The following is a 14,108-nucleotide window of genomic DNA, read 5'->3' on the forward strand; positions in this document are numbered from 1 at the left end:
TCACTTCCTACAACTTCCTTTGTGTTGTTATGTATATCATGATTCTACATGTTTAAAAACCCAACAGAATAGTATATCTATTGCTCTATGCATCTTTGTCTTTTTTTTTTGTTTTAAAATATTGTTATTGTCCTGTAATTCACATTGAATAATGGTTCACCTACTTAAAATCATTCGGTAATTTTGTACATGGTCGGAGACTTGTGCATCCATAACCACAATCAGTTTCAGAACATTTTCCTAATTCCACAAAGAAACTTCATGTCCATTAGCAATCACCCCATTGCCTGTCAGTACCACCCCCCTCCCAGTTCCCTACATAGCCATTAATACCTGTCTCTATAAATTTGCCTATTTTAGTCATTTCATATAAGTGGAATTATATAATATGTGGTCTTTTGTTTCTGGATTCTTTGCTTAGTATAATATTTTCAAGATTCATCCATATGATAGCATGTATCATTACTGCAGTCCTTTTGTGGCCAAATAATATTCCATTGTATGGATAGACCATATCGACCCATTTGTCAGTTAAGGAACATCTGAGTTGTTGTCACATTTTGGGTCTTAAGAATAATGGTACTGTAATCATTAGTGTATTGGTTTTTGTGGGGATTTATGTTAATTATGTGTGTTTTTTAAAAGAGAAGAGAGGAAAAGAAATATATTTATAGAGTCTTTTACCCTAACTCATATTTTTATCACTTCTAGTTGTATTTCTTTTTTTTGGTGGATAGATGGGTTATTTTTAGAAGTCTGTTTCCTACCACTATAGCTCCATTTCTTCCCTTATCCTCTGTGCTATTAATATTCTATATATCACGCGTTAGTATGTTACAAGCCTAACCATACAATTTTACAATTGTGCAAGTTGCTTTAAATTATTTGAGAAAAGAGAAAATACTCTGTTTTAGAATTACCTATGCAATTTCACCAGTTTTTTTTTTTCTTGTTCAGTGTCTCTTTCTTTCTGCCTAACTAACTTTTGTTTTTTACTCTTTTTTGTTAGGTATACTGAACAAATTGAGCTTTTTTGCCTTCATTTTGGAACAACAATTTTATAAGACAGAAATTTCTTTCAGATTTTTTAATATGTCATCCCCTTATCTCTGTCCTCCATTGGTTTTCTTGTTTTGTTTTGTTTTTTAATGTTTATTTTTGAAAGAGAGAGACAGAGTACAAACAGGGGAGGGGAAGAGAGAGAGGGAAAAGACAGCATCTGAAGCAGGCTCTCCAGGCTCTGAACTGTCAGCACAGAGCCTGATGCGGAACTTGAATCCATGAACCGTTAAGATCATAGCCTGAGCTGTAGTTGGACGCTTAACCAACTAAGCCACCCAGGTGCCCCCATCCTCCATTGTTTTTGATGCAGCTGTTAATTTTACTGTGCTTCCCCTGTATTCAATGAGTTCTTTTCTCAGCACTTTCAGTATTTTCTAGTTTGGGCTGTTGACAGTTTGACTAAGATGTGTCTAAGCATAGATCTCTGTAGATTTCTCCTACTGGAGTTTATTGAGTTTCTTGAAGGTACAGTGTGTTTATTGAACTTGGAAAATTTTCAACCATTATTTTTTCAAATATTTTTTTCAGCTTTTTTTTTCTCCTTCTGTGACTCTAATTGTCTGTTGGTACGTGTGATAATGCCCTACAGAGATTTTTTTTTTCTTACATCTCAGATTATCTGTTGAGTGAATTTTTCATTTCAGTTTTTGTAATTTTTAATTCCAGAATTTCCATTTGGTTCTTTTCCATAATTTGCATCTTTTTATTGATATTTTCTATTTGATGAGTTATCGTCATTACACTTTTAATTCTTTAAATATAATTTAGTTTTTGAACATTTTTCTGAGAGCTTTTTAAATACCTGGCTCATTTGCCAGTTTGTTGCTTGTCCCAATATATTTAGACCTCATGTACTGTGATGTTGGCTTTTCCTGATTGTTTGCTACCAAGATTGCTGCTGTTTTTGACAAATCCCCAGGCTTGGAATTTTCAAGGCCCTACCTAAGTAAAGTCAGCCCCTGTATTTAAAGCTTGCCCCATCATGGTACAATTTAGCATAGAGTTAGGAGGAAGGGAGAATGGAGAATATTCAGGCTAAAACTCCATCACCATCTACTGTTCTTACTGGGAGATTCAGTAGATTTTTCTTGAATAAATGTTTTTCAGTATGTTGTATGTCTTTAATCAATTTTCAGTGTCAGGGAATGGTGGTTTTGATTGGGATTGCTATAGATTTTCTTGGGAAGGACTGTTAACTTTAGCAATGTCAAGACCCCCAAGCTATGAACATTTCATTTCTTCCTTATAGAAATCCTATTTAGTTTCCTTTTACAATGTTTTATAATTCTTTATTAAATTTATTCTTAAGTGTTTATTTCTTGAAGCTCTATTATGATGAACTTTAAATTTTCTTCTTCCATTTTTTGCTGCTATTAGATATAAATTTGTTTTGAGTACTTAGTATCCTCCAGCCTTGCTAAATTCACTTATTAGTTTTGGTAGCTTTTTTGCAGATTCCTCAGGGTCTCCTACATGCATAGTCATGTCATCTGCAAATAAGGATACATTTCTTTACAATCTGTATGCCCTTTCTTTCTTATCCTTTACTGTAGTGGATAGGACCTCCAGTACAATTTTAAGTAGAATTGGTGAGAGCCAGCATTCTCATTTTGTTTACTGTATTAGGTATAAAGCTTTGAGCCTTTCATTATTGAGTTATTAGCTGTAAATTTCATAGATGCCCTTACTCTGCTTTAGGAAGTTATTTTCATTTCCTACTTTACTGAGAGCCCTTATCATGGGAATCAGTTGAATTTTATTAAATGCTTTTTGCATATTATTGAAATCATATGATAATAGGGTTTTATTCCTTCTATTAATACAGTTAATTATACTGATAGATCTTAGGTTGTTAATAAACTGGTCTTCTATTGCTGGGATAAATTTCAGTTGGCCATGATATATTATCATTTTCGTAAGTTATTTGCTAAGTTTTGTTAAGGATTTTTGCTTATGTGTTCCTGGTGGATTTTTATTTCTATTTCTCTTGTGCTATTTTTGTGTGGTTTTGGAATCAGAAATATAGGTCCATATATGAATTAGAAAATACTCCTTTTCAGTTTTTTGTAGGATTGCAAAAATATTCCTTTTCAGTTTTTTGTAGGATTAGGTTTATTTCTTTCCTAGATGCTGATAGTATTCATGGGCTAGAAAGTTTTTGTTGTTGTGTTTTCGTTTTTGGTTTTTTAGTGGGAAGGATTGTAATTTCAGATTTCTTCAGTTGCTAAAGGGCTATTTCAAATTTTCCGTTTCTTCTTGGGTTGGTGTTTGTAATTTCTGCCTTTAAAAATTTTGTTCATTTTTTTTAGGTTATCAAATGTATTGTTACTGATATTCTCTTACTATGTTTTTAATGTTTGTATGATAGGTAGTGTTGTATCCTCTTTTGTTTTTTTTTATATTAGTAATTTGTTTTTTTATCCCTGAATTAATTTGGCTAGGAATTTATCTTTATTGATCTTTTCAAAAAACTAGTTCTTGATTTTACTGAATTTTCCCATTGTTTTTCTGTTTTCTATTGATTTTTTTATTCTTTTTAAAAAATTTTCTCTATGCTTTGGGTTTAATTTGCTTTTTTAGTTTTTATTTATTTTTAATTTTTTTAATGTTTGTTTATTTTTGAAGGAGAGAGAGAGACAGAGTGTGAGCAAGGGAGGGGCAGAAGAGAGGGAGACACAGAGTCTGAAGCAGGTTCCAGGCTCTGAGCTCTCAACACAGAGTCCGATGAGAAGCTTAAACCCATGAACTGTGAGATCATGCTGAAGTCAGATGCTTAACTGACTGAGCCACTAAGGTGCCCCTAATTTGTTTTTTAAAATAGTTTCTCAAGGTCAAATTTTAGATTATTAATTGAGGCTTATCTTCTTTACTAATACAGCCGTTTAAAGCTACCCCCTCACCTCTGCAACTGTTTTAGTTTCATGCTGCTAATTTTGTTATATTTTCATTATAATCTAGTTCAAAATATTTTCTAGTTTCTGTTTTCTTTGAACCAACGAATGTTTATAAGTGTGTTATTTGATTCCCAAGTAATTGGGGTCTTAATGATTTTTTTTTGTTTCTGATTTATAATTCCATTTTGGTCAATGAATGTATATTCTGTGATTTCTGTCTTGTCAAATGTAGTGAGACTTACTTGATGGCTCTGTGTACGGATTATCTGAGTAAATGTACTTGAAAATAATGTGTGTTTCGCTATTGTTTGGTGTAGAGTCCTATAAATATTCAGCCATGGTGGTTGATAGTGCTGTTCAGATCTGTTTTTGCTGGGTTTTGGCTGATTGTATCAACTGCTGAGAGATGGATATTAAAATCTCCAACTGTGCTGATGGAATTGTTCATTTCTCAGTTACTGCTCACATGTCAGTGATATTGTCTTCCTGACTATTTGATCCTTTTATTATGATATGGTAGCCTTCTTTATCTCCTGGAATATATTTACTTTTGAAATCTTATTTTGCCCAATGTTAAAATAACCACTTTAGACCTTCTTATGCTGACTGTTTGCATAATACCTCTTTCTCTATCCATTTCCTTGTAACCTATATATCTTTATTTTCTATCTTATGTATATGGTATATATTTGAGTTGCTGTTAACCATTCTGAAAATTTTGCCTTTTAATTAGACTTCTTTTGAGAATGTGTTCCACTTTCTTCTTCATATATCAGGTAATTTTGTATTGTATCCTTAATATTATGAACATAAAGTTCTGGGGATTCTGGGTTCTGTTACTTTTCTCTGTTCAATGTTATTTCCATTTTTTAGCAGGTCATTTTCTTGACTGGGTTAGATTGTAAACTCTTGTTTCTTGGCTGGCAGCTCTGGTCTGCATTCCCATAGCTTGGATTTAAGTGAGTGCTTTGAATCTTTCCTCAGCATCAGTTAGACCTGTGAAAAGACAGAGTTTGGGGATGCCTTCTCTTTTTCCCTTGGAGGATTCCCTCACTCTCTTTAGTATTTCTGTCTCCCTGGTGTCCTTTATTAATTCTCAAAGACCGGAAGACTGGGTTTTTCCATGTGTGCCCTTGGTAGTTTTGTGCCACGTTATGGACCTTATGTCCCAGTTGAAAACCTTGGGGATGGGAACTTACTTGCATAGTTACTTATTTCCTTTCCTCCCAGAGCATCTGCATTCCCCATCAGAGTCTGTCAACTTTTGTTCACTCTCCAGTTCCTTTAGACAGTTGTTTTTTATATTTATTTTCTGAAGGGAAGAGTGTGGTCCTCTTATAGTCTTGGAGCAGAAGTAGTCTGTTTCCATTCTCAAAGATATAATTATTTTTTACCCTCTCTTCCTTTCCCCCTTCTTTACCAATCTTATGTGTACTAGTTCTTTTATACACAGTTCAAACATTTGCTACACTCAGCAAGGGCAAGAGGTTCAGGAGAGTGGTATGAATAAGAAGTTGGAGCTGTGGTGCTTAAAGGATTTTGTAGCCCAAGTGCATGCTAAGTTCTTAAATATAAAGGCTAGAACTAAAACTATATACCTAATGGATTGTTAGTATTTACTTTGAGTAAGAATATGAAAGCCAGATATTATCAAGGATAAGCTACAATGTGTGTGATAATCCAAGTGTATTAATTTTTTACCTAGTTTTAATATACCCAGTTGGTGTTTTAAATGTTCGGTGGGGTATAATTAAGTCGTGTTAATACCATTACATATAGATAGGTGATAGATAATTTTAGGGTTCTGTTTTATGTGCATGAATGGTGTTGTCTTACTGACTTCTTTATATCCAAGGTAAAATCCACTGATAGCTGCCTCTTCTTTATTAAATGCTTTGATGACACTATTCATGGCTTCAGGGTTCCTAAGAATAGCCTTCAGCAGTCAAGAGAGGTAATTCTCTGGATTCATTTATCTTTCATAAAACTTAACATTTAAAAGCATAAGGAATACACTACATGTTCAATATTAACATCTAAAATCTTTTTGACTGTACCTTTTTAATGTGGACAATTATATGAAGCATGAAATTTGGCTTATGAATTAATTTCTTTATCAACATGTACCTGCAGGTATCTTCTGCTCACAATTTCCTTTATTGTTTTGATTTTGTGAATATAAGGGGCCCTTAACTGGTTTTGGAAAAAAACCCTAAATGATGTCGTCTACCCCTTAATTTATAGGTGCAGAAACTGAAGATCGTAGATTGAAGTCATCTCCCTAGGTCACAAAGCTTACAAATGACAAAGCCTGGCTTCAGCTTAGCCATTCTGATTTATTATAGTGTAGGTTTGGCCTTCCTTTGTGGTAAATTGAACAACAGCAAGCAAGAAAATTTGGATTGATGTGACAGAAATTCATAGTGCAGTTATTTAATGGAGACATTTCATATTCCTTCAGATTAAAGGGAGTATTTGTAGACCTATCTTGTTTTTTGTAAATTATCTAAGAGGTTAAAAGAGTCCATTTTCCAAAGTGGTTAACTTTGGTCCTGCAATGAACCCTAAACAATCTAAAGCCTGACTGTCCCAACATACCGTAAAATGGTGAATTTGACCCTGAATAATTCTGTAAGAAATGAGGAAGTAACGAAGGTATTTTTAGGGCAAATATTCTTTTTGTGAAATCACTGATTTTTAAAAGACATTTAGAAGTTAAAGCATCAAGGCCATTGTTGGCTTTCTTAATGATCTGAGTTAATGTGTTTATAACTCAACTGCAAGTTAGTAAAATGTTATTTCTGGATATATTAGTATATAATATAACATATCCAACAGTGTTGAGAATCTATAATTTTAAGTGAAAAAATTTCCACCCATTATTCAGCTTTTATAATGTATTGTTATTTATAAATTTATAGATTATTTTAAAAAATTTTTAATGTTTATTTTTGCAAGAGAAAGAGTGTGAGGGGGGAGGGACAGAGAGAGAGGGAGATATAGAATCCAAAGCGGGCTCCAGGCTTTGAGCTGTCAGCACAGAGTCCAACACCGGCCTCGAACTCATGGACTGTGAGATCATGACCTGAGCTGAAGTTGGATGCTTAAGTGACTGAGCTACCACCCAAGCACCCCGATAGATGATATTTTTTAAACGATTAAAAAGTTTTACCTTGAAATGTCATGGATAAGAGACTTATGTCATTATTTTTGTAAGGCCATAATACTATTTTCTCCATGTGAATTTATGCTTTCTAAGTTGTTATCATATTATATTTTTTTAATAAAAATGCATTTCACTTCAATTCTTGGATTATCTCAGGACTGGCTAGAAGCAATTGAAGATCATTCTGCATATAGCACTCACTACTGTTCCCAGGACCAACTGACTGATGATGAAGAGGAAGATGCAATTTCCACTGTAGACTTGAAGGAATCCTTAGAGGTATAGAAAAACATAACCTGACTTTTAGAGTTAACTTTGTCACCAATAACTTTCTCGTCAAATGGGAAGTTTTGAAATTAAGATATATGAAGATAATGGAGATAGCAACGCTCTCAGTAACAGTTTATTGCTATTTGTAATGTTCGTTATGATGATACTATCAAATGTCTCTGTAGATAGTACTCCAAAGATAGGGGTCTGTGCTCGTGTGTATATTCTTTTGTTAAAATTTTCACATGGCTGTAATCGGATTCTCACTCTATTTGAAAACTGCCGCCAGTAGGGGGAGCATGCTTGACTTGCTGCCCTTTATGACTTCACGGCATATTTTAGAGTTTAAATAATGCAACCATAGTGATACCTTTCCTGGCCAGTAGTTTGGTTTAAAACCACTTGAAATCTGTAACTTGATTGATTAGAGGTAAGGTAAAGTGTCAGTAATGAATGGAGAGGCCTTCATGTGAAGTGACATCAGTTTCTTATCCATAAAGAAATAGCAGCATATGTAATTGAAATGAAATAAGTTTTTTTTTTTTCCTGGGCATCAGTTTTCTGGCTGTACCTTTTAAATGGGACTTGTGTTTGAAAGAATTAGAACTACAAAAGGATGATTGAGTTTCTATCCAAGTCAGAATTTAGTAGTTTGCCTACTAAATTTAATCTTAAAAAAATGATAAATCATTGCAGGATTTAAATCAACAACTCCGATGAAGGTAAGTTTGCTAATACCTAAGGAGTTTTGTTGACGTAAGGACCTGTAAACTTAAGAGAGAGATTGGGGTTTTTTTGATCTCTAATCTTATTTTATGATGGAACATTAAGAAATTTGAGCTCTTCCATGTTCTGTTGAAGACATTCCCGAGAATTTATTGTCATTTTCTTTATCAGAGCTACTTCTGTTTTTCAAAGCCTAACTTGTAGTGTGGCAACCATAACTTTCAGATCCTTGAACTTTGCAAAAATAACATCTACCAGAGCATCTAAATACATGAAAACTGTTTGAGTAAATAAAGAAGGTTTAAATATCTGTGGCCAAAATTGTGTTAAGTGAAAAACAAAACTGTGCTAAGTGTTTTACCTTTTAGTCCGTATTCTCTAAGTGAAAAGTCCTTTCCTGTTTATCTTCAATAGAAGGTAAATGTAAGACCCAGAAGGACTTACAAAACATACCAATATCTTTTCTAGGATTCTGGTCATTTAAAGACCTTTTTAATGGAAGCTACAGGTATATAAAAGCATACTAACTTGAATATCATAAAAAAAAAACTTAAAGTGTTTCTTCTTTGGCATAGTTTTCAGATTTTCATGTTACAATGTCAACTATATTTTATTTTACTCACTTGAACATCATGCTCTTACGTTAATTTTAAAACCATGAAGTTTTTGCCTTCTGGATTTTATCGCACCCAAAGTTCATGAGAGTTACCACACGTGGTGAGCTCTTATAGGTTGGGCAGCTTATTAATGTGTCTCTGTCCAATGGAATTTGAATGCTAATTCTGTAAATCTTGACTTAACTCTGTCTCAACTCCTGAAGTTTGGTCCAAAAATAGATTAAAATCTGAAATGAGCTGTGAAGTATGTTGAATTGTAGCTTGTAGGAGACTGGCTCCCAAATGCCTCTGATCATTGGATTCTTAAGTTGTAAGGATGTACTGGGACCTATTTGTGAAATGAGATCTATTCTAGGTGATTATAGACTTTCTAAAGAAAATTAGGAGCTCTAGGACTAGAACACGCTAAAATCATCTGAATTGACATAAAACTAGCATTATTTCCTCAACACAGTTTTGGACCAGAAATTATGGGGGGGGGCGGTGGAATGTCCACCTTGAAAAAGTGACCATGTTACATGATATTTTTGGTCTCATTTTCTCTCTATGCAAAATGAGGACTTCCAAAAATTGAAAACCATTTCTTTTCTCTGTCACTGCCTTGAAGTTAGGTCTCCAGGGAGGATAAATCATAGAAATATTGGCTTCATGGCTGTTGCCTTAATGACAACTTTGAAAATATTTCAAGTCTGAAATGGGAAGGCCAATTCAAACATAGTGTTTGTATAGAAATGTGCCGTGCAGCACGGTAGCTGCTAGACACATGTGGCTATTCATGCTTTAACACTTCAGCTCCCTGTTGTACGTTAACACAATTCAAGTGGCCAGTAGTCCCATGTGGCTACTGCTTTGGACAGTATAGAATGTTTCCAGCACTGTAGAAAGTTCTACGGGACAGAACAGGGATAGGCTCTCAGACTTGGGATGGCACAAGCCAAGCAGGAGTTTCATATGTTGATGATATCTCCGTTCTGTAGGATCTAAAAATGTAGGAGGAGCACTCAGTGTTATAAGGAGTAATGAGCAGAGAAGGCTAAGTTTTAATCACATGAGAAAGTGACATCATACTTTCCTGATTTAAGAATAAATGATGCCTAATTAAAGTTAACGTGCAGGAAAATGAATGTTCATCAACACAGAGCTGATAAAGATTGGTATATTCAATACAAGAACGAGGCAGATTTATATATATTGATCTAAGATTTATGGTTAAGTGAAAAGGTCAAGGTATAAGAAGATGTATCTAATATGCTATTACTTGGGAAGAAAAAAAACAGGGATATACACACACATTTGTGTAGACTTAGGTCATTCCTGGCAGGATGAGAAATTATTAGCAGTGGTTGCTTTGAGGCTGGTAAAGGGGAAAAACAAGGACTCTAGGACTGATAGGTGTGTGAGAGATAATTGCCTTTTTCTCTCTATCCTTTCATTTAATTTTAAAAAATTTTTATGAGTATCTGTTGTGAAGTAACACTAAGAAGATGACAGAGCAAGTACGAAGAAGAATAAATATGTTCTGGATGGACTTAGATTGAGGGGAGATGGGTTGGGCTGGAGGTAGCACTGGGGCACAGGAGTCACAATCCTGGCTGTTTTCTGCAAAAAGAAATGTCATTGGGGTTCTACAATATACTATTTAAAAAGTTTAAATTAATATTATCAAGGTACAATTTTTATATAAATTCTTTTATGTCTTCAGCAAAGACATCATGTATATACATATTTTGACAAATGTATATACCCTTTGTAACCACCACTCTCCCTCCCTCCCCCTCTCCTCTCTCTCCCTCTCCCCATTTTTATCACCTCAGAAAGTTCCCTGGGGCCCCTTCCCTGGCAGGGCCCTTCACCTCCATCTCAGGCAACCACTGATCTGTTTTCTGTCATTATAGTTCATATCAGCTTTGCCTGTTCTAGACTTTCATGTAATTGGAATCATACTGTATGTGCTCACGGTACCCGTCTTCTTTCACTCAACTATGTTGTGTGTATCTGCAGTTTGTCCCTTTTAATTGCTTGAGTGGAGGTGGTCTATTTCTCTTCTTAATTAACCAAATGTGGATCATCTGCAGCAAATAGCCTGCAATTGATGACCTCTCCCCTATTCTATCCGGTCCTCCCTAGCCCTTGATACACATTTTTGAGCTGTTTTTCTAAGCCATGAATAATAAGGTGGCTTAGCATCAACTTATACAAAACGGCAGCCAAAATCTGGGTGGGCAGAAGTAGGAGCAGGAGGCCTTTGTGGCATATGTGCTCAGCTGCTCACCTGGGCGCCTTTTGACCTCTGGGCCTTGTGGCTGTGGATGCAATCCTGTTCTTGAGTTCTGTGCCCATGTGACTTGGGTTCAAAATACTGTCACAGTTTGGGTACTAAGTCATTGCTCATAGTGGGATCCTGTTTACATAGAATTATAAAAAATTTAAAACCTAAAAAGAGTGCATGACATAAGGTTAATGGCCTAGAAGTTAACAATGGGACACTATGCTGGGCTCTGAAAAGAACTCATAAACACTAATCTCCATAAATCAACTTTTAGGTTTTCATAATATAACCCCTAGCTGCTAAGGGGAAATTACAGCAAACTGGAGAATGTGTGTACATTTTATTTTATTGATATCGTCTTTCTTTTCCTTTTAGTATCAATTAAAACCACACCAATTGTTGAGAACAGAAGACACGTTATGCCTAATTGTGAAACAATGTGTAGATCAAATCTTCTCCAGCTAACCTATTATGTACCTTTTAAAACAAGTAAATCCTTGATCAGGGAAGCTCTTTTTAGTAACTGTCAGGTAGCTATGTTAAAGGAAGATGAATATTCGTGATTCAGGTATTGAGGATGATGTTACGGAGACCATTCTTGTCTTTATTACCTGAGGAACTATCACGTTTATTACACATTCCCAGTCTGCAAATGAAGCCAGTGCTTGCTTTTAGGCAGCTAGCTGACCTTGACCATAGAAAGGAAAAGTGAAAACCATTGCATCGACTTGCACATGGGCAGGAGTAGTAAATACGCAGAGAGCAAAAATGACAACTTCTTGTTAATAAATTGAGTGATACATGTAGTTGCAGTGCATGCCCGGGCCTTCCGCCTGTGTTCATAGACTGTGTCTGAAAAAGCGATCCAGCGTACATACCATTTCCCTTTCAGTGGTGTTTTAAATTCCGTAGTGTAGGTATTTTCCCTCTTCAAAAAAATAATAATAATAATTATGTTTTGATGTTGTTAGAGCTCTCACAACAGAGTAATGTAGATTTTAGAGAGAACATTGCCTGTCACTTATGTGGTGCCATGAATAATTCTGTGGTTGAGGTAAGCTTCATAAGTACTCTTATAAGTTGAAAAAGGAGAAAAGGCTGCTACCTATGTCCCTTTGTCATGAAGGACTGATTTTTGGGGAGTAAAAATGTTGAGTGATGAACCATTTGGGATTAGGAATACAAAGTGGGGAATATTCATAAGGTTAAATGTATTATTCTACCTGTAACAATGTAATTATAATATTAAGAAATTCAAGGTTCTCAGAATAAGTATTTTTCACTTTCATATTCAGGTGACTTTATAATAATTTTCTTGTACTTCCTCTTTAAAGGGAAACTATAAAAAACTAACTTCAAAATTACATTGTTAATATAATAAATGTATTTATCTGATTTTTTTCAGTTTAGACTTCTAAATCTTTACTAAGATGGGATGGAACTTATGTCATAAAATTCTATATTTATGTTTTACTTTTAGGAATCCAAAAACTGTAGAAATTTCAAATTGCCAGAAGGATGCTTTCTATAATTGACTTTATCTTATTTTTATAAGCTTCGACTTGCTAAGAAAATGTCCCTATTGGTCTGCTTATGTGAAGGCTATGAACACTTAGATTGCTGAGCAAAAATCAGTTTGTGGGTGGTTGTTTTTTTTAAAACTTTACTTGAGAGAGAGAGAGAGAGAGAGAGTGAGGAGGAGTGTGGGGGAGGGTCAGTGAGAGCAAGAGCAAGAGAAAATCCCACGCAGGCTCCCTGAGGATCTTAAACCCATGAACTGTGAGACCATGACCTGCACTGAAATCGAGAGTCTGCCGCTTAACCGGCTGAGCCACCCAGGTGCCCCAGCTTGTGGTTTCTAAGTGTTAGTACCATCTAGAGTCTTTTTAAAGAAAAACAATTTTTAAAATATATTCTTAATACATTTTATAATTCCTGGATAAATTTAATCAAGTCTACAAAAAGGATTAATCAGAAAAATCTAACTCAGATGTATATGGTGTAATGAGTTCTTAAACATACAATTGTATGTTGTCTACATGACAAATGTTGAATGTGTTTAAAATTTAGAAAGATTTATTTTATCAATCTGTATGTGATTAACTAAATGTAGTATTCAATTTCTAAGGAAATTTTCTCTCATCTTTTTCTCTATGAAAATATCTCAATTATTGTGTTGTATCAACATATGAACTAAAAGTTTTGATAAAGATATTAAAGCGTATGTACTGTAAAAATCCTGTATTAATAAGTTTTGTTTTTGTTTTTGTTTTCCCAGAAAGCACAAAAATGCCAACAGAAACTAGATAGGGAAATTTTCAACTTTCTGAAAATCATTAAGGAATGTGACATGTCTAAAGGTAAAAAAAAAAAAAAAAAAAAAATTGGGGGGCAAACTACCAAGTAAGACTCACTCTTTAATACAACCCTTTATCGTAGATGTTGATCCTTTCATGTTAGATACTTTCTACTTTTCAACTCAGAATTCTGTTTGATAAGACTATTTTGAAATTTTAAAAGGGCTATTAAATTTATACTCATAGAGGAGGCTTGGTTTATAGATTTTTTTTTTTTTTTAGTTTTTCTTTTAAATGGTTTATTGTCAAAGTGGTTTCATTACAACATCCAGTGCTCTTCCCCACAAGTGCCCTCCTCCATCACCACCACCTCTTCCCCCCCCTTCAACCCTCAGCTCGTTTTCAGTATTCAATAGTCTCTCAAGTTTTGCGTCCCTCTCTCCCCAACTCTTTTTCCCTCTTCCCCTCCCCCTGGTCCTCCATTAGGTTTCTCCTGTTCTCCTGTTAGACCTATGAGTGCAAGCATGTGGTATCTGTCCTTCTCTGCCTGACTTATTTCACTTAGCATGACACCCTCAAGGTCCATCCACTTTCCTACAAATGGCCATATGTCATTCTTTCTCATTGCCATGTAGTACTCCATTGTGTATATATACCACATCTTCTGGATCCACTCATCAGGTGATGGACATTTAGGCTCTTTCCATGATTTGGCTATTGTTTACAGTGCTGCTATGAACATTGGGGTATATGTGCTCCTATGCATCAGCACTTCTGTGTCCCTTTGGTAAATCCAGCGTGGCTGCA

General features: G+C 34.9%; 1 protein-coding gene across 3 annotated transcripts in view; it reads left to right on the plus strand.

The window, feature by feature from the left end:
- Positions 1-14,108, plus strand: part of OSBPL1A (oxysterol binding protein like 1A) — a 226,604-nt gene that overhangs the window by 68,762 nt on the left and 143,734 nt on the right. For 2 of the 3 annotated variants that reach the window (XM_029921355.1, XM_029921356.1), the window contains 3 exons: positions 5,812-5,910; positions 7,279-7,401; positions 13,283-13,364. In XM_029921355.1, coding sequence (XP_029777215.1) covers positions 5,812-5,910; positions 7,279-7,401; positions 13,283-13,364 — 304 coding nt within the window. Of the gene's footprint in view, positions 1-5,811; positions 5,911-7,278; positions 7,402-7,811; positions 8,115-13,282; positions 13,365-14,108 lie in introns of those variants that run through there. The other variant, XM_029921357.1, reaches the window with a different exon arrangement.

Source organism: Suricata suricatta, chromosome 14, assembly GCF_006229205.1.
Source record: "Suricata suricatta isolate VVHF042 chromosome 14, meerkat_22Aug2017_6uvM2_HiC, whole genome shotgun sequence".
In the NCBI taxonomy this organism is placed as follows: domain Eukaryota; kingdom Metazoa; phylum Chordata; class Mammalia; order Carnivora; family Herpestidae; genus Suricata; species Suricata suricatta.